At 43.3% G+C, this 21,456-nt stretch overlaps 1 protein-coding gene across 1 annotated transcript in view; it reads left to right on the top strand.

The window, feature by feature from the left end:
- The window catches only part of TULP4 (TUB like protein 4), a 156,650-nt gene extending 135,794 nt beyond the window's left edge, over nucleotides 1-20,856 (top strand). Inside the window, exons 14-17 of the mRNA XM_072856027.1 lie at nucleotides 619-712; nucleotides 3,147-3,290; nucleotides 8,865-11,449; nucleotides 13,236-20,856. Coding sequence (XP_072712128.1) covers nucleotides 619-712; nucleotides 3,147-3,290; nucleotides 8,865-11,449; nucleotides 13,236-13,352 — 2,940 coding nt within the window. The 3' untranslated portion in view covers nucleotides 13,353-20,856. The remainder of the gene's footprint in view (nucleotides 1-618; nucleotides 713-3,146; nucleotides 3,291-8,864; nucleotides 11,450-13,235) is intronic.
- The last annotated feature ends 600 nt before the right edge of the window (nucleotides 20,857-21,456 follow it).

The following is a 21,456-nucleotide window of genomic DNA, read 5'->3' as shown; positions in this document are numbered from 1 at the left end:
TAGATAGGACCAAAAGTCCTTTGAATAGGGCAGGAGACCAGAGGCTTAGATCCTGCTCCTGATATTGACAGCGTAACTCTTGGCCTTTGAGAAAATCTCTTGGTCTTTCAGACCCATAATTTGATCACCATGGAAGCAGTGGTTTGGGAAGCTGCTTTGGAAGCTCCAGGAAAAATATGTTTGTAATTACGAGTAATTAATTTCTGTCTTATTTATTGTTCTACAAAGTGATTCGTAAGCATAGAATCAAAGAGCAGGGTGTATTACTTTCTGAAATACAGAATAGCCACGCTCTTGTTGTGCAGGAGAAACAAGCATCTGGAAACAGACCTATTCTTACTAAGCAGCCATCATGTTGTTCAGTTCTTCAACAGCTTTAATCAGCCTATGTGGCCATTTTATACATCATTTCTGATGGTGTTCAGATATCAGAATGAGACTTCTTAATGACTGTGTATAATAGTTGCTACATAGGCACATTAGGCTGTTTCAATAAAATAAAAACAAGAGAAGCTGAAATTATATTATCACTTGCAATAGCTTGATTGCTCTGCAGGTTTTTATTAGAGCTTGATACAGATTTTATTAGGTGAAAATTATCTTGTTTTTGCTTTGCAGCACAACTACCTTGCTCAGGTCACATCTAATATCTGGGGAACGAAATTTAAAATTGTGGGTTTGGCTGCTTTCCTACCAACTAACCTTGGTGCAGGTAAAAGTAAACTATTGATTTTTTGCATGTCAAACTCTTTCTAACAAACAACAGACTTATGCCATGTGATTCTTTTTAAGTGATCAAAAGGCTTCTTTAACAAAGCACTTATTATCTGTGGACAGTAGGAATTAGATTTTACAAAATTCACTGTAACTAGAAGAGATTAAAATCTATAAATACAATAATGAGATGATCAATAAAATGTTAAAAGTCTCAGCTATAATAAAAAGATTAATTAACAGTCAAGCCCAGACCTTTATTTTTACAGTTTATCTGAACAAAGCCCAAACGGATAAAGAAATTTTTTGCAAGAACACTATAAAAATCACAAGGTTTAAGTTACTGTAATAGCAATATTTTAAAAACTCAGATGTTTATAGTCATTTAGCTACTAATTATACCAAAATAATGTTAAAAAAGCTCTTACAGCATCATGCTCCAGATTCTTCAAGTCAGTGCATAGCCTTATCATAAGGTTCTCTTGCTGAAGCATCAGTAAATTGGTAGCCTTCATTAAAAGTAGCAGTTGTCTAATCTCTTGACCTTCTTCTGTGTACGCCATTTCTTCCTAGATAGTCCTGTTGAAAGGAAGAAGGCTAAGTAAAGAACAGGGTACCACCTAGCAGAACTGAGCTCTGAATTGTGAAATAGTAATGCAAGTATAGGAGTTTTACAAGTTCTTTGGAAAACTTTTTTCTTCTTGTGTTGCACTATATAGTTAGGTCAGGACTACATAATGATGCCCTGGATGCAGAATTAGTTAAACAGGTATCTTTTGTGGCTATATTGACTACTGTCGGACAAGAGATGGAGTCCCAACTACTGGGGAGAGGACCTTCTCTAGCCCAGCCTCCAGGCAAAAGTTGTCCTCTCAGGATGTTGTCACTCTGGGGACAACCAGTGCTACTACTATAGACAGTGGCACCTTCTACTTAATGAAGTGTTATGGAACCCTCAGGTTAGTTCCCGCCACGTTTTTTTCAAGTAACTTACAAATTTCTGATGTGCATTTGCAATGATTGTCAAAAGATGGTGTAAGAACCTACTGGTTCAGACCAGAGGTTGTTCTAATTCTCTCATTATCAGTGACAGATATGTAGGGAAGGATATAAGTGTAGAGTGAGTGTGTGGTGATAATTCATTCAAATGTTCTCCCAGTCTCCAATGGTTTGGGTCCCAGGGACTTCCTGAGCCAGGAGGGGTTTCTTTGTGTGTAGTAACCGTCAACAGATTTCCTTCCTGAGAGCTTTCCAGTTTTCCCCTAAACTCATATAAGTTGGTAGCATCATGTGGTGAAGAGTTATAAAAGTGGAATGAATCATAGAATAGTTTGGGTTGGAAGGGACCCTTAAAGGTCATCTAGTCCAACCCCCCTGCAGTGAGCAGGGACATCTTCAACTAGATCAGGTTGCTCAGAGCCCCGTCCAACCTGGCCTTGAATGTTTCCAGGGATGGGGCATCTACCACCTCTCTGGGCAACCTGCTCCAATGTTTCACCACCCTCATTGTAAAAAATTTCTTCCTTATATCTAGTCTGAATCTACCCTTTTTTAGTTTAAAACCATACCCCTTGTCCTATCGCAACAGGCCCTGCTAAAAAGTTTGTCCCCATCTTTCTTATAAGCCCCCTTTAAGTACTGAAAGGCTGCCATAAGGTCTCCCTAGAGCCTTCTCTTCTCGAGGCTGAATAACCCCAGATCTCTCAGCCTTTCTCCATAGGAGAGGTGTTCCATCCCTCTGATCACTTTTGTGGCCCTCCTCTGGACCCACTCCAACAGCTCCATGTCTTTCCTGGGCTGAGGGCTCCAGAGCTGGACGCAGTACTCCAGGTGGGGTCTTACCAGAACAGAGTAGAGGGGCAGAATCACCTCCCTCGACCTTCTGGCCACGCTTCTTTTGACGCAGCCCAGGGTACGGTTGGCTTTCTGGACTGAGAGCGCACATTGTTGGCTCACGTCCAGCTTTTCATCCACCAGTACCCGCAAGTCCTTCTCTGCAGGGCTGCTCTCAATCCCTTCATCCCCCAGTCTGTATGGATACCAGGGATTGCCCCGACCCAGGTGCAGGACCTTGCACTTGGCCTTGTTGAACCTCATGAGGAAATGGGAATGGAAAAATTATTTTCCTTCCATAAAAATAGATGTGAATAGAAGAAGAAATAATTCATTATTTCTACAGATTATTTAACTACAGAGATGCAGCTTCTATTTAAAGAGAAATAGCTGAAAGTAACAATCTCTTTTATCCTGTTCATGCAAAGTGTTACATAGTTATTTGGCTAAGAATGGCCCATCTCTGCATTTGTTCATTAATACATTAAATAAAAATAGTCATAACCCTTCTGTCTGCTTTGAATTGATTCTTTCTCAGCTTTAGATGCTCTTTGTGTAACAGATTTTTTTTATTATTTCTTGTTATACTCTTTCTCCAGTAATATATAAAACCAGTTTGCTGCATCTTCAGCCCAGGCAGATGACAATATATCTCCCAGAAGTACGGAAGATTTCAATGGACTACATTAACCTGCCTGTCTTTAATCCAAACGTTTTCAGCGAAGACGAAGATGATTTACCAGGTAAGGAGGAGCTGGAGGTCTGCCATGTTATAGGTTAAGCTAGATGGAGGACAGATCAGTTGTGTCACTAGCCCCCTCTGGTAAACACACAAATCAAAATCCCTTACTCTGATGAGGTCCTGTAGAACTGAATTAGAATAAGGCTAATATGTATTATGGACACTGTTTTCTAAAATATGTGGAAAATATAATCGATATAAGTTTCAAGTTCATTGGAAAATTAATCATCTTCTATTTAGTTCGCTAAGAATTCTCCATATAAGGAAGCCTTGCATTCTGCATCTTTGTAGGACAGAATTGTAATGTGTTGGAAGCCCAAAAGGGTCATTCTTGTGACCTGATGGCAGCAAGGCACAACCTGCTGATAGGAGCTTGGGCTGGAGAGCAGGTTCCCGTAAAACTCAGCCACCCTTTGAGAAGTGATAAATGCCCATTTTGATTTTTATCAATACCAAGTCTTACAGAGAGGCTAAAATAGTAAAGTAGTCTATAAACAGGGGGGATCAGGAAGAATTTCTCATTTCACTGAGATGTAAGGTAGCAGAAGATTCAAGCAGTGCAGGGAAGGCTTGGATGCAGGTGATGTGAATGTGGCAGGTAAAAGGATTGGAAATACTCAGGACCTTCTCCAATAAAAAAAAAAAAAAACATGCCAATAAAATTTACAAATAATAGACAAGAAGATAAATTAATACATTTTCAGAATCTTCACATCAGTGAGGGATTCCTGTTGCCAGGTCACAGGTTTTTGGAAGTACAGGAGTGGCCATCATGCCAGTACCCATTAAGGAGGAAGGAGTGTGAGCACTGCAAAGCAATTAAAAGCTTGTGCTAGAGTCTATTGAAATAAATGGAAATACTCCCATTATTTCAGACCAAGGTTTTTACTGCTGAAAGCACCAAAGCTTGTGTCTGACCCAAGCATCCAGGTAGTCCTCTGGACTTGCAAGGAAATATTCGTGTGCTTAAAATGGAGGCCAGTCTTTCATGATTTGGGGCTTGGCTTGCCTTGTTGATGTCTACATGATATTCACCTGTAGGATCTGCAGAAAATAATAGAGACATTGATGATCACATATGTATTATGCATAGGAAGCACTCAACATTTTCTATTATGAAACATGGTCCAAGCTGACAGAAAGTAGTACAAAAATTAAATAGAAAAAAAAAGCTAATATAAAGTCTTTGCATCCCTTCCTGAAAATTGGATTAGATCTGCAATATCAATTCCTTTTATATTATTAAAAGAGCTGAAATGGTATTCAGAATTGCAGGTTGGTGAACACCACATAAATGTAGGGAAAATTGTTAAGAGAGTTTTGTTACAGCTCTTTGAGAAGGCTAGTAAAAGAATCATACTACCCTGTCCTCCATAACAGCCTTCCTCTTCTTGTCCACTTTTTTCTTTATAGTTTCTTCCGAAAATTCATTTCTGACTTAAATCTTCAGAAACATTTTTGGGGATATCCTTTCTTAAAGCCTGCATATAAAGGAAAAAAGTGCCATATAGTAATGGGAAAGAATATTGCAGTATAAGTAATAATTATGTGATAGATTAAAGAAAACATAGTAGAAAGCTGCTCTTGGGCAGTGGAATGTTAATAGTGAGGTACTCTTGGGACAGGTGTTTTTTAATGTAGTCAGTAAAGATGTGGCAAGGCAAATGGACAGTGAATCGATTTAACTTGCAAATTATGCAAACAAATCAATTAAAAACCATTGGAGAAATGAAAAAAACATTGGATTTAAACACTTTGGGATATTAAGCAACACCGTGACGAATGAGATTTTGTTTGATAAGGCTCTTAATACCCATGACAGCAACATTCTGGGTTGCTCAAGCCAAGCTAACAATTAAACCTCAAGCTCTAGCAGTTAAATTGCTAACCTGCAGGCATCAGGATGAAAGCATGGCCTGCCAGCCGTGCACAGAACCACGCTGCCTTAGGGTCAAGTTTAGCTGTCAGTCTTCTTTTAAAGGAACGAACAGAACTACCATAAAAATTTGCCAGCATAGCCACAGACCTATCTGTACACCTATCACGTTCGTGACTGATGCTGGTAAAAGCCTAATGCTATTGAAAATATAATTATAGGGCATAGGTAGGTGACTAGAATTTTAATTAGAAATTAATTAGGAACTGGGCAGTGGCTAGAGGAGTCCTGACTAATGGATCTCTTGCCTGATCTGGTCTTGGAAATCAAAGGTCTCCACAGAACTTGGCACACTTAAATGATCCTAGGTATGACTCTAGGATCCTGGATATTACTCTAGTCTCTTTTCCTCCCATAAACCTGCTGATGCAACTTGCTTATAATTTTCCATGGTTTCTATACAGGAAAACTAATAAAGAATCTGCAAGATTCTTGGGGGCTTTAATAGAGTATTTACCTTTTCCCCTCATTATTGTATTTTGTTCCTTCTTATCTTGACTTCTGCACCTGTACTTGGTTCCAGTGTCCTCACTTCCCTGCTGTGCTCCAGCTTTTCAGTGGTAGTTTCTGTTGGAATCACTCTCACCACTTTTTGCAAAAGGAATTGCAAGCAATTGAGCAAGCTCCATGCTCCTGCTTAAAATCATCAGAATTGCTTCTTGCCTCACTGTCCCTTGTTCACCACCACCACGTGGGGAAAACTTTCCTATATACATTTGCTTCTTTTCACATTTCTGATTGCAGCCTGTCCAAACAGTGATGCTGAAGTTGCCCTGACTACAGTACCCACTTCTTGAATCTTTTTGGCTTCCCATCTGTTTCCTCACATCTTCCCCTTACATTTCCCATCTGGCTTCTCATCTATTTCCTCACATCTTTTCCTTACAAATCTTCTTTCAAGAATTTTGTAAGTTTTGTCTGTATTTCATTCCATCATATTCCTCTCTCTCTTTGTTTCATCTTCCTTCTTTTTGCGTTACTGGTTGCTTAGTATACCCACTACACGCAAGTGATAGTACTTCCCTTTTCCCAACTGTTGTCTGTAGTCTCCAGTTTTTTTCTAAGCTCATTGAGTCTGGGGACATTATACTACATACTATACAGTGCCTTCAGTGCAGGTCTTCAACTTTCTTTTTCTTTTCCTCCACTTTTTTTTTCTTGTTGATGACAACAAACGTCCAAGTCAAAACTCACAACTGCTGTCAGATCAGAGCAGGCTTGAGGAACATCATTTCATCTTCCTTCTGAAGCTTGGTTCAGCATGGCACAGTGTCACCTGACCGGCTCTAGAGGGTGTCAGCCTGGGCCAGCGGGGACTTTTTTGTGCCTCACCATCAGGTAGCAGCAGCCCTAGAGGAAGCCAGGAGGCCACATTAGTGGTCCTAGGACTAGGGCAGAGAAGAGATGGCAGCAGCCACAGGTCTGTGAGTGGATTTTCCTTTCTGTTGTTTGTTGATGTATTTATTATCAAAAAACTTCCCTGAAAACTAGTGAGTCCTGATGCAGCAAAACTTTTATTGATTTGAGTATGAGTAGTTAAAACTGGCTGATAAGTGAATGGTAATTCAGACTCATCAGGTAAACTTCTTGCTCTGTGAAAGTCTGTGGCAATCATAGTGTAGGCTGAAAGCAAGCTCTGAACTTTACCTCTGAAGCATCACTCCCAAGAAGTTACTTTCAAGGTGACCACCAGCTGTTACAATGGGAATCAGTGGAGATGCTGGCTTACTTGTTCAAACTAAGGCCTGATACATTGATTTTTGGATCTGATAGCAGTCCATCCAAATGCAGCAGAGCGCTTAAGCGCGTACATAAAGATAGCAGGTAGTTTAAAAAGTCAAAGGTAAAGTGGAATGACAAAGTACAAAAGACGTGCAGTCTTTCTTCTAACTAGCTTTAAAAAACAATTTTCCCCCAGTTTCTGAATTTTATGTCAATGCTGCCATGAAATTTTCCCGTTAAAAATTTTTTAGCGACCTGCATGTCTTCCACAAGTGCTGAAGAAAACCCAAAAATATGTGAAACACTGCTTCAGGAAAATTCCCTATTTTAGTGCCTGTTACCCAACCACTTGCCTAACCGCTGCAGTCAGCAAAGGCTCACAGCCCCTTGCACCTCTGGGCCTGGGGCTAGGACAGCCCCACAGCTCAGGCCTCGCCACCACCGTTGCGTGTGAGGGGCCCCTGGGGCAGAGGAGGCCAGGGCGCATGTTCCCCCATGGGGCAGCAGGTGCTGGAAGGAGGACCTGGGGAACTACGGGCCTGTCAGTCTGACCTCGGTGCTGGGGAGGGTTACAGAGCAGATCATCTTGAGTGCCATCATGCGGCACGTACAGGACAACCAGGGGATCAGGCCCAGCCAGCATGGGTTTATGAAAGGCAGGTCCTGCTGGACAAACCTGATCTCCTTCTACAACAAGGTGACCTGCTTAGTGGATGAGGGAAAGGCTGTGGGTGTTGTCTACCTGGACTTTAGTAAAGCCTTTGACACAGTTTCCCACAGCATTCTCCTGGAGAAACTGGCTGCTCATGGCTTGGACGGGTGTACTCTTCACTGGGTAAAAAACTGGCTGGATGGCTGGGCCCAAAGAGTGGTGGTGAATGGAGTTAAATCCAGTTGGTGGCTGGTCACAAGCGGTGTTCCCCAGGGCTCTGTGTTGGGGCCAGTTCTGTTTAATATATTTATCAATGATCTGGAGAGAGGGGATCAAGTGCACCCTCAGTAAGTTTGCAGATGACACCAAGTTGTGCGGGAGTGTTGATCTGCTTGAGGGTAGGAAGGCTCTGCAGAGGGACCTGGACAGGCTGGATCGATGGGCTGGGGCCAATTGTATGAGGTTCAACAAGGCCAAGTGCTGGGTCCTGCACTTGGGCCACAACAACCCCATGCAACGCTACAGGCTTGGGGAAGAGTGGCTGGAAAGCTGCCCAGCAAAAAAGGACCTGGGGGTGTTGGTTGACAGCCAGATGAATATGAGCCAGCAGTGTGCCCAGGTGGCCAAGAAGGCCAACAGCATCCTGGCTTGTATCAGAAACAGTGTGGCCAGCAGGACTAGGGAAGTGATTGTGCCCCTGTACTCGGCACTGGTGAGGCCGCACCTCGAATACTGTGTTCAGTTTTGGGCCCCTCACTACAAGAGAGACATTGAGGTGCTGGGGCGTGTCCAGAGAAGGGCAACAAAGCTGGTGAAGGGTTTGGAGCACAAGTCTTATGAGGAGCAGCTGAGGGAACTGGGGTTGTTTAGCCTGGAGAAGCGGAGGCTGAGGGGAGACCTTATCGCTCTCTACACCTACCTGAAAGGAGGCTGTAGTGAGGTGGGGGTCAGTCTCTTCTCCCAGGTAACAAGTGATAGGATGACAGGAAACGACCTCACGTTGCACCAGGGGAGGTTTAGACTGGATACTAGCAAAAATGTCTTTACTGAAAGGGTGGCCAAGCATTGGAACAGGCTGCCCAGGGAAGTGGTGGAGTCACCATCCCTGGAGGTATTTAAAAGACGCATAGATGTGGTGCTTAGGGACATGGTTTAGTGGTGGACTTGGCAGTGCTAGGTTAATGGTTCTTAAAGGTTGATCTTAAAGGTCTTTTCCAACCTAAACATTTCTATGATTCTATGACACGCTGTGTTGTTCGTTGCAGTGCCCGGTGCCCCCGGCGCCCCCGCCAGCAGCCCGCCGTGCACCGTCAACATCCCCATCGCCCCCATCCACAGCTCGGCCCAGGCCATGTCGCCCACGCAGAGCATCGGCCTGGTCCAGTCGCTGCTGGCCAATCAGAACGTGCAGCTGGACGTGCTGGCCAATCCACCGGCAGAAGCGGGGGGCGAGGGGGTGGGGCCCTTCCCGGGGGTGCCAGGCCGCTTTCCTGGCCCTGGGGCAGGGGCGCTGGCCGGGGGGGAGCTCGGCCGTGCTGCCCCCGTGCCCCCTGCCCTCGCCCCACCGCCCCCCGCACCTCCCACTATCGCCCTGGCCGACCTGCGGGACCACAGCGACCGTGAGCACGAGCCCCCACCCAAGGCCAAGGCCCCGCGGCCGGGGCCACAGCTGGTGGAAGGGGACACCGTCATCTTTGGGGCCACCCAGGAGCTGCAGCTGAACAAGATGAACCCCCCGCCGCCCTACCCTGGCACCATCCCTGCCGCGCCAACCACCGCCCCGCCGCCCCCACCCGGCCCCCCACAGCCACCCCTCGATCTCTGTCTGAAAAAGGGGGAGTTCTCCCTCTACCCGGCAGGGCACTACCAGACGCCCCTGGGGTACGAGCGGATAACAACCTTCGACAGCAGTGGGAATGTGGAGGAGGTGTGCCGGCCTCGCACCAGGATGCTCTGTGCCCAGAGCACCTACACCCTGCCGGGGCCTGGCAGCTCCGCCACCTTGCGCATCACCGCCGCTGAGAAGAAGATGCAGCAGCCCTGCGCCAGTGCCACCCTGAATAGGCTCACGGTCCCCCGTTACTCCATCCCAACTGGGGACCCACCGCCCTACCCCGACATCGCCAGCCAGCTGTCCCAGGGCAGAAGCATCACGCAGCGGCTGGACAGCAGTATCATTCATGCAACTCTGCGGAGGAACAGCAGAGAGGCAGCCCTGAAAATGGCTCAGCTGGTGGATGGTCAGAGAGCCACCTTGCAACTTCCCCCGAAGCCCAAGAGCAGCGTTGTGACAGCGCAGTACCAGCAGAGAGTACCCACTGCCTTGTACACCTGCAGCCAATGCAGCAGCAGTGGTGGTGGCAGCAACGTGAGCACTGGTGGCGTAGGCAACATCACTAGTGCCAATGCGAGTAGCAGCACTTCCAGTATTGGTGGCATGAGACCTGATCTGAGCACAGGGAGTGGCTCCCAGCACAGCTCTGTCATCGCTCACTCTGTCAGTACTTCGCCTCTGGCCTCCCAGTCCTCCTACAGCTTACTGAGCCCGCCTGACAATTCCCGTGACCGAGCAGATTATATCAACTCCGCCTTTACGGAGGATGAGGCCCTTTCTCAGCACTGCCCGGTGGAGAAATCAATACGGCACATACCCATGGCCTTGACAGAGGCTGCCCTTGGTGTAAAACGGCCACCGCCCTACCAGTGGGACCCTATGGTGAGTGAAGAGATATGGGTTCCTCAGGAAAGGACATCTCAGAGCTCAGTGCCCAACCCTCTAAAACCTACTCCTCTCATCATCGGTCAGGCTCAACATCTGGATATGTCTCGAGTGCCGTTTGTTTCCCCCAAGTCTCCAACCAGTCCCACTGCCACTTTCCAGACAAGTTATGGGGTTGGAGTACCTTACCCAGGAAGCTACAGTGCCCCTCCCCTTCAGGGAATGCAGCCCCCCTGCTCCCCCAAAGAAGCTCTGGCCCCAACGCAGTTTGCACAGCAAGAGCCCACAGTCATGCTTCAGCCAGGTTATCCATCCAACCTCTCCTATTGCCCTTTGCCACCCATGTACCCGGGAAGTAGCGCCTGCTCTAGTTTACAGCTGCCACCAATCGCCTTGCACCCATGGAGCTCCTACAGCACCTGCCCACCCGTACAGAACCCCCAGGGCACATTGCCCCCCAAGCCGCTCCTCGTGGTGGAGAAGCCAGTGATGTCTCCACCACCGGCAGAGCTGCAGGGCCACGTGGGCACAGAGGTAATGGTGGAGACGGCAGACACATTCCAGGAGGTGCTCTCCTTGACAGAAAGCCCTGTTCCTCAAAGGACGGACAAATTCGGCAAGAAGAGCCGGAAGCGCCTGGACAGTCGAGCTGAGGAAGGAAACATGCAGGCTATCACTGAGGGCAAGGTCAAAAAGGAGGCAAGGACGCTGACCGACTTCAATTCGCTAATATCCAGCCCTCGGCTGGGGAGGGAGAAGAAGAAAGTCAAGAGCCAGAAAGACCAGCTGAAGTCCAAGAAGCTAAACAAGACGAACGAATTTCAGGACAGTTCAGAGAGCGAGCCAGAGCTTTTTATCAGCGGGGATGAACTGATGAACCAGAGCCAGGGCAGCAAAAAGGGTTGGAAAACCAAAAGGAGTTTGAGGACAGCCAGTGAGCTGGACGAATTCAAGTGCCGGAAGGCCAGCGAGAAGGAGGATGGGAGGCTGGGGAGCCAGGGCTTTGTGTATGTGATGGCCAACAAACAGCCACTGTGGAATGAGGCGACGCAAGTCTACCAGCTGGACTTTGGAGGGCGGGTGACCCAGGAGTCGGCAAAAAACTTCCAGATTGAGCTGGAAGGACGACAGGTAGGAGGGGGTGGCACACGTGGGCTGGTGTGGGGGACAGGAGGTAGGAAAGCCGTGCCAGAAATAAGCTCTGCCTCTCATGTGGCCGAGTGCCTCCCATTTGTGTTAGCTGCTCTGTGAAAAAAAGCTTTGCCATGTGGTTGATAAAAAACAGCTGTCAAAGGTCTAGATTCAGAATGGAGGCTGAAGTTCAGTCGTAAAGCAAACGTACAGAGTATGTTTGGTCTTACTCCAGTCAGACATGGGAATAAGGGCCTCCTTTAGTCTCACTGGCTCTCACTGCTGAAGCTGGGTGGGTTTTGTAATAAACACAACAGATCTCCCTAACAGTAGCTGCATTTGCCGTCGGTGGTTGTGGATGGCAGGTAGCTGAATGAACACTGCTCCCTTCTTGCGATGCTACAAAGGTCAGCCAGTCAGCAGAGAGCTAAGGCAGAGATGATGGGTGGGCAGTTAGGTTCCCTCCATGCCAAAATTTCCCCTTGTGGGCTACCAGGCCTCTGGGGCTGGTTCTTAATGCTAGAGGAGGGAGGCACTGACCGTCCCCAGAACAAAGTGCTCCTGGGCTGCTTCTGAACCACCCAGGAGTAGAGGGGTAGAGGGGGTCTGTGGATAGTTCAAAAAATCAGAACATTTAATTTTAGGCTTTCTCACCTTGGCCCACGTGGGATGGTACTACACCAAACCCAGGCTATTAAGTGGTACCAATCAGCAGGACACTGGACTGAGACTCAGTAGACACATTTATTTCCTTGTCCAGCTGTCCCATCTCTGTAAGTCACTTTTGATTTATTAAAGACATCAAGGCTCTCAACTCCCTCTGATTTAACTTGGGAGTTAGATGTCTTAAATATCCAACATGCATGACCAGTGGTAGTCTCTTGGTTTTGTTTGTAACAACAGCTCATTAAAAAGGCAATGATCAGAGCCATTTATACCCCTTTCTTCTTCAGTTAAATGGCTGTGGGTATGTGTCTGTGGACAGCTGTGGAAAATCACCCGGCTGTAGGTTTTATTGGTGGGGGAACAAAGCCTGACTCAACTTGCACAGACAGCCTCCATTCTAGCTCAAGGACCTTCACTGTAGAGCAAATATGATCTGGGCTTCTGATGAAGCAAATGAAAAAGCAGTAATAATAGGCCCAACTTCAGATATTCCCTGCGGAAGAACAATGAACAACCTGACTAGCCTTACTTTACATTTCAAACAGCTCCCACTGCCCCTTTGCTAATTCATTCTCAGTGTAATTATGTGCTAGTGAAGTTTATGCAAAGGAAAACAGAACTGCCAAGAACATACAGCTTACCAGCTATGAAGTGCTAGAATCAGGAGACTGGTTATTCCCCTTCCCTGAAGGCTCCTTTCTTTGAAAACAAAATCTGTTTTCCTGATGGGCTGATGATAGGATCTCTCCAAGGGAGAGAATGGTATTTTCCTGCAGGAAGCATGGTGCTGGTGTAACCCACATCTGTTGAAGTAATTGGTGACTATCTACTCACACCAGTGCTGTATAGTGTAGCATGTTTTAAAGCTCAATTTACTCTATAGAGTCAAATATTGCAGTCAAATACTCTATACAGACAAATAGTACAGTGCTCTTACTCTTCTTTGGCATCATACCCCATTCTGTGAGTAGCCCCATTCCTATTAGCTCAGGAGGTGAGGTGTTCTTACAAAGGAGGAAAAACATTTTACTTTTATTCTTTTCTGGTTCCTTTTCTGTGGTTCACTTTTTTTGACCTTGTTCTCTTTTTCCTTCCCTTCTCCTCTTCCCCTGCTTCCCAGGTGATGCAGTTTGGAAGGATTGATGGCAATGCTTACATTTTGGACTTTCAGTATCCATTTTCTGCAGTGCAAGCCTTTGCTGTTGCTCTGGCTAATGTGACTCAACGCCTCAAATGAACAAGCAGAGACTGGAGAGAGGAAAATGTTAACCTTCTCATAACGTCCAAACCGGAAAATGTCAGGGCAGCCTGCTTTAGGTGTGCAGAGGTGCCTGGGAGCGAAGAAGGCAGTAAAACTGGAAAAGTCTCTTGGTGCCCAATGGAAGGGCATTAACTCTAATCAGTCATGGGGTGGAGGGTGGGGGGCTGTTTTCTGTTTTGTTTGTTTGTTCGTTTGTTTGTTTTCAGGTGTTTCTTTTCTTTTTAAGCATTGTGCTGGGTCTCAGAAAGAGCGAAGGGTTGAGAGCCATTCAGTGTTACGTGGAGAAGTGTGGCTTTTGGCTTGTTGTGGTGGTTCTGCCGTGTTTGCTACAGTAGCTGATGTAAGTTCATAGGGAGATTAAGAAAGACTGCTCTTTTTGATAGACTGCCTTATATCATGCTGTTCTTTTTAAAACAGGGAACATAACTTTTTTTTCTGGTCCAGTTTGTACTACTACTACTACTACTACTACTACTACTACAACATCAGTGATAGCAGCAAAAAAAGAAAAAAAAGAAGCTATAATACTTGAAGACACGTGTTTCTTCTCTGATCTCTGATAATAACTGAGCACCACAAGTTCCAAGGAGGCTTATGTAGGTCAATGTTTAATTTATAAATAATGATGTATTATTCAGAAGAGAAACAATTGTTACCAATGGGTAGTTTAAAAACCCACTGTATCAAAGAAGTTGATGTCTGCTTGTTTTGTGTGCTGTTATTGGGGATAAACATCTTTCAGTAGGTGACAGAAGATAGAGGAGGAAATAATTACAAGCATTGCTTCTTTTGTTATTGGGGATAAACATCTTTCAGTAGGTGACAGAAAATAGGGGAGGAAATAGTAATGAGCGTTGCTTCTTTGCCCATATTGATCAGCAGTATTCTCCAATTTGGCCTGTAGCTGGGAGAGGTACAGTGTTACCAGATGTACCTCTGAGGCCACGCCTGTACATGCTCCTCATTTAAATGTGTTTACACTTTATAAACAAAGTATTTCAAGTGAATGAGAAGGCCCAGTGTATTCAGTCTTCTTAGCAATCAGTATGAATCAAGTTCTACAACAGTGTATTGGTGCTTGAATTAGGAAGGAGTCAGAAGTATAGCAAGTCATTGCAGGAAGCAATTTCATCAGGAAAGCAATTTCATTACAGGAAACAACATCATGGCTGGCTGGAGAACAAATGAGTTGAAAGAGGAAGGAAAAATTGGACAGAATCATCCCTTTTATCACCTTGCTACTTGAGTAGTCTTTGTGACTGTGGTTTGAGAATATAATGCTCCAGATAAGAGTGGGAAGCCAAAGTTTACATGGAGTGTTTTAGAGGAAGGCTTAATAACTGTAGCATGACTCTCTGTCTGCAGTTCTTTCTGGTGGACATGCAGACCTGTTGATCATTTCAGAAGGGTTGCTTGCACAGAAGAGTTTCTGTGTTGTCCATGTGCTGTGCACATATTTATTTGCTTTCTCTCTTTCCTCCTTGCCTGCATTTTGCTATGGAATATGTTTTTATATGGAAGTAGTTTCTCCAGTAATACACAAAACCCAAAACTATTAGTGTAATTACTTGGACATTAGATTACAAAATGTAACTACAGATTTCCTTCAGAAATTACTCTTTTGAAGTGAAAGGCACACTGAGAAGGATATTTTGGCTGAGGTGTCAATGGCTGCTTTGTCTTTGTCATCCACAGTTTAACTTCTTACTTGAAAAACTCAGTATAACTTAAGATGAATAGGCGTGATTTTCCCTCTTTGCTTTTCTTAAATCCTAATGGTAGGGCAGATGTGTGTTGCACTTGATTCGTCCTAGAGGAACGTATCGCATAAGATAAGACCCAGCTGTAGTAGAAGTTCTCAACATGGAGTGAGCTTATAACTTCTGCTCTGCTGAGGCTTCTGGAGCTGTATGGCACAGAGGGAGTAATGCCAGTCAGAGTGGGGTTTCAGAGAGCTGCCAAGGGAGATGATGAGGCAGATCATCCAGAGGTAATGTCCCACAGGGTAAGTCCAGGAAAAAACACCTGCAACGTGATTTCCTCGGAGAGGAAGCAGAGGCAGGAAGGAAGGAAGGGGAAGTAGATGGTACCATGCCTGTATTATCCCAAAGCTCAGCAGCTTCTGCTTGCGTGCAGGAGTGGTCAGGCACAACATTCCCCTTGGCATCTAGCAGATCATTGTTTGCTTTAATTAATTAATTTTGTTGAATTTCCATCAGTTGTCTGGGCCCATTCGTATTCTTTCTCACGTGCATGATTTATTCAGCAGTTTGAGTGCCTGCATGTCTAATGTGTGTGGAACAGAGGAACCAAAATGGATTTGCTTCTGGTCCCTTTAAAATCAATGGAAGTGTTTCCCTGGGATTTTTGTGGAAGAAGCACTATTAAGCCCTTTGTCTATATTGAGTTATATGCTATACAAACAGTGGGTTGAATTCTCAGTCCACTGATTCCAATACACAAGGAGAAAAGTTGGCTGATGAGAGTCTTCACCTGCCCTGAGGTCTGTGTTAACCAGTTAAATGCTAATTAGAGTATAACAGGCACACACTGAACACCGTAAAAGAAGAAACACACCATGGCTTGCTTGCTTGCTGAGGGAAGGGCCACTCAGTCACATGTTAGAAATCTTCAGCTGGAAGGAACATCACCTGTAGTTTTAAGCCCAAATTCTTATTACATGGAAACAACATGAATGTTTTTAATGAACAAAATCTAATCTAAATAGAAGGACTTCTGCATGCAGTTTCTTTAACCTTCCAGGGAACAGTATTCCTCTTCACTTGGTTCATTGCCAAATTTTTCCAATTATCAGCAGTTTTATGCTGATGGAGAACCAAGAAATGAAACCCGATACAACAAGTAGCAGAGTTAGTAATTTGGTTTCATTGGCCCAGGCCATGATTGCATCCTTCTGATGGCACTTACAAAGAGCCTTGGCATAGAATAGACCTGGTTTCTGCCTCAGCAAAGCACAAGGAATAATGATCATAAATTAGGAAAATAAATGCAATTTCCAACATCCTTCCCATTTACTTGTCAGAACATGCTATAGGATAAGATAATCTTTTATCTTTTTGAAAATAACAGAGTCCCTTTAATTGAGGATTTTAATGGCGTAGAGAATACCCAGTATTAGAGAAAATACTCTCAAATATATAGAATTTTAATGAAAGGAATGGGAATTACGTAAATGTCTGAGTGTGCAACTGGATCCTAAATTATACAAAGAACAAGTGAAAGTGACAGTTGTTTTATTTTTCATTGAGATACAATATAGGAAACAAATTTAAAAGCCCCCCCCCCCAATCACTTAAATCCTGAAGATTGCTGTTGCATTCAGCCAAAAGATAGATGTTACATTTTATATTTCATTAGTAAAACCCAGGTTTTCTGTAGATAACTAAGTTCTTCTAGGAAGAATGTAGCAAAGTGTTCAGAAATACCTAGTTCTTTTGTACATACAGTAATTCCCAGTAGTTAAGTATGTTTTTCCAAAGTTTTTTTTTAGTTGTGCAATAATTGTGACAGTCTAGGGGTTTTATGGGGTTTTTTGTTGTTTTTTTTTGTTGGGTTTGTTTTGGGGGTTTTTTTGAGGGAGTTTTGAGTGTTTTTTTACAGATAATTTAATGCAGATTTCCTGTTAATGTCCAAAAGACAAATTATTTATCTTGCGTAATGTAATAAGTGATTTAGGGATTATTTTATTACTATGTATCAGTGAGTTATACACACTTTCTTATTTATATTTAAAGAGCATCTTTGTAAGTAGTTGTTTGCTAGCAGTATGTTTTGCTGCAAGAAGTTAAAAATGCATATAGAAGGACCTGTTTTTGCTGGATAGTATGCAAAATTTCGTAATGCAGGCAGGCAAAAATATTTTTTTGGCAGCTGAACACAGTGAGTTTGCTATGGAGGACTGTGTAGACTACAAAGAGTGTAGATGACCTCTTTGGGACCTGCAGAAATCTGTCCCTCACAGTTTTCCTCCTGTGTTTCTAACTATATATTTCAGTTGGGAGTGGTTTTAAAAACACAAGGCTTGATTTGCTTTCCCTCTTCTTAGTACAGTGCTTTTTCTTGAAATATAAAATAAGGTGGCTTACGTGATACAAGAGGGTATAACGATATAGGTTCAGTTTGTAAAAAGTTAATTGCATAGTTTAGTAGGGTTTGGCAATGGCGTAATTCAGTGCTATGCAGAGATGCAAGCAAGCTAGCTTGGAATAAGCTAGCACAAGAATAGTGTAGCAGTAGATACATTTTCCTCTGCTCAGACTAATAACACTTTTTCAGCTGGGCTGAGCTGATTCCAACACAGCCATAGTGCTTCTGGCATCTGAGCTAGCACTGCACAGAGCTGATGGAGCTGAGCCCTGATGCTGCCTGCAGCAGCTTTGACTCTTCAAGATGCTCCATCGGAGACCTGGTGGAGCAGGCATTCCTCCACTCGTCCTTCTAGGTCTGCTCCAAGAGCAGCGTGCAGCTGCCACGGGGTTTGGGCTGCAGCAGCTTTGGGCAGAGAAAACCCCGATGCCAGCCAGTGGCCATTTGAAGTCAGCATCTGCTCCACTGGAGTTGCAAAGGGATGCAACAGAGAACTTGATTCTTTTGAAAAAATATGGCTGATATCCTCGCAATCTAGCTCCTAACAGAGTCTAAAAATGGATACTTAGTCTGGTACGAAGTGCACCATGCATGGAGCAGCAAATTTTAGCTTGAAACAGCAAGAATATCATGTTTCTGCAACACCCTAAGAAACTATGAGAAGGATGGGGGTAAAAGAGTAAAAAAAGGAATTATCACGTTAATAATTTTGCACTCAGTTCCAGAGGTAGCAGTAACATGTGTCATGGGCTGCCTGAATATTGGTTGTATGACAGTAAATCTGTACACAGGTTCACCTCAGTTAGATAAACTTTCTGTGATGCAGTCACAAGTAAAACAGTTCCACGTTTCTCTCTCCAGTTTTGTTCCATTGTTTTTATGAAGATGCATGAAGGTGTACAGGTGTCAGACAAAGAGATCTGACTTCGCTGAAGCCTTGAGCCTAGACTTACCGTAGGTCCAGGCTTTTCTTGATGTGTCTGTTTAGTCTCCTCTCAGAGATTCCAAACAGATTTCAGAGCTTGCCTGATTGTTGCCTCAGACAATTTCTGTGCATTTGCTTTTTGCGGCCTGATGTGTGTGATCCTATATTATCTGGGTGCCCTGTTACCTGTCAGAAACAGTTTAAATCCTCATATGAAGAGAGCAACAAGTGCAAAAACTGATTTGATTGAGAGAAAGGGGAGAGAAGACAGAGTAAGTTTTCACTAGCTTTTAAAAATGTGTTTCCCAGAGCAACAGTTTGGAAATTGCACATTTCTGCAGAGCCCAAACCACTCCAGACCAGTAAATCTGACTTGGAGATTAGTAACAGATGACTCACTTGCGTGGCATGCTGACAGAGAGCCAACTTCTAGCCTCGCTACATGGTTACACCAAGATACATAAGAGTAGAATCCAACCCAAAATGTACTTTCCCATTATTATGTGATTATAAAGTAAGAATGACTTACATGACCCATATATCCACTTAAGAAAATTATAAAGCATTAGCCAACAACTATATTGACAGTTCTGTATAACCCCCCTGAAGAATGCTAGAAGTAAAATCCTGGCCATAGAGTAGTAATTCAGATTTTTGCCTTTTATTCCCATTTCTAGGATTCCATCACAGGAGAGCAAGCTGTTTATGTTATTTAGAGATTGGCATAATGGTTTTCCCAGTATAAGAAAGCAAATGTTATCATACTGCTGACAAAAATGGAAAAATTCAGGTAGAAGAATTTTTTCATTTTAGAGTCCCTTCACCTTCAAGGCAAGCACAATCCTCCAGCAGCAAATACCAATTTAGAGTCCTGCTACCCTCAGGAGTAATCTGCCGGTAGGCACCACATGTCCTTTTTGCAGGATTGGAATTTATGTGCACCATTCTCAAAGGAGTAAGATTAATTACTGCTTGTGAACAATGGGCTATGTGAATTATTTTATCTTTGTATTTATTTAATTTTCTTCTTAAAAAATCGAGTTAAAAGACTCCGCTTTGCGTGTTGCCTGATATCACTGAAGATGTATCAAGAGATAATTTCTTTGGGCAGTTTGATTGTTGCTGCGTCTAGAAAATTAGATTTTTAAGACAAAAGCAATTAACCAAATAAAAGAATGAAATAGGATTCAGTGAAGCAATTCTTGCTAAGAAAATTAAAAACTTCACCCTTCAACTTTTGATTTTGCAAATGGATCTATAATGAGAAATTTGTGCTTCAAGGCAAATTGATTGTTGTGGAGCTCTATGCAAGTGCACAGGTTTGCTGACCCAGAGCTGACTACGGGATCAAAACAACAAGATTTTGTGAAACTTAAAATTAAATAAATGAAAACACCAAATACTTACCTATCCAGAGCGTTCAATGAAAAAATTAGATGGTATGATGTTAAAGCCTGTCAGTTTATTCTTAATCCTTGCCCTGCAGTTTACATTATTACAAATTTTAAAATATGATCTGATTCAGCAGTTCTGAATCCTGACAAATGTTGTCTGTTTGTGGAATGTTTATCTTACTGGCCAAGTAGATGGTGTAAGATATGGATGAAGATTAAAGTAATAATAAAAGAGAAACATTTTTGAACAGTGTGCAGACACCTGAGTTTCAAGTATTTCATCAGAATAGTGCTCAGCTTGTAATTCCTACCTATGTTGTTTCAAGCTATTTGTTCAGAACTTTCCTAATTTTTCCTTTGTTTCTTTTGTTTGCTTGATACATGTTTTGCCTTTGGTTGCCTTTCATTTCACTATTTCTGCATTCACTGCTTCTTTTTATTTTTGTGTGTTGTGCGTTTGGGGAAGGGTATGTCTGTTCAAGATCTCGTTGTTTATTGTAGATAAAATATAAGGTGTTGTGGAATAGCATGGGGATGCATTTGATTGAAAAGGCACTGTAGTGTTTCCTGAAAAAGAAGGGGAGTTGCATTTGTTTATAAATGCATTATTTTGGTACTATAACTTTGAACATGATTTTGGATTTTTTTTCTTTTTTTTTTTTTAATTTAATGAGCATATAGTCATGCAGGTGCATGCGTTCTTAAGCTAGCAAGCCCAGCATGTTTTTCTTAAGGCTTTTGAAAATTTGGTACACAATTTGTGTACTTTTACATACCTATACTATTTTTAAATATATTTTTTGGAATCTCAAGTTTTTTTCTTTTTTTTTCATCCTCAGTATACCATGGTATACCTGGTTTCCATTGTACTTAAAAACTACCCTGATCTGCCTCTCCTTTTATGTATCTTGTGTAATAGATTTTGCAGGAGGTGCCTAGAAAGCATTATTGGTTTCCCTATAAAAATGTGGTTTGTCCAAATTCTTTACTGTCTACATGATTGAGAGATGGACTGATTGCCCTATTTTTCCTTGATGATTTGGAGTTGTAAGAGTTGTCCAGCTGTTGCTTAATAAAATTTTGCAGACTAGAAAATTCCCGAGTTGTTTTTGTTGCATTCTGCATCTCGTCAAGCACCTTAAATACTTTCAAAGCACATGACAAAACTGCGCTGGAACAACCTGAATAATAAACAGCCAGATGTCGTGATACTTTCTCTTTTCAATAACTATATCCACAAGTTCCACTGAACCTGGTGCATGTGCCAGCCCATCATTCTTTGTGTCATTCATATGGGAGGATGGATGGCAAAAATATTCCTATCTGTCTGGATATCAGTCAATTCTTCTGCTATTTCTCCTCTTCTTGCTTTCCTTTTTAAGGAAATTACCTTTGGGGTTTGTGGTACTTCTCATTTTGTCATTGATATACTGGAAACTTTAACATTACCACAAGGAACTCCTCTGTTCTGTCATCTTTAATAACAGAATAAAATGCTGTGATGGCCAGTGTTCATTCTCTGGTTTTTAACTAAAATAAGCATTCTGGGGGATGAGGAAGTAAAAAAGGTAGTAAAGTAGCTTACCTTGCATAACAAACATCTCATCTCTGTCACAAATGAGAGAGTCCTGGCATGGATCCTCATAATGGACCC

This window comes from Ciconia boyciana, chromosome 3 (genome assembly GCF_034638445.1).
Source record: "Ciconia boyciana chromosome 3, ASM3463844v1, whole genome shotgun sequence".
Classification (NCBI taxonomy): Eukaryota; Metazoa; Chordata; class Aves; order Ciconiiformes; family Ciconiidae; genus Ciconia; species Ciconia boyciana.
This window is presented reverse-complemented; position numbering and strand designations above follow the sequence as displayed.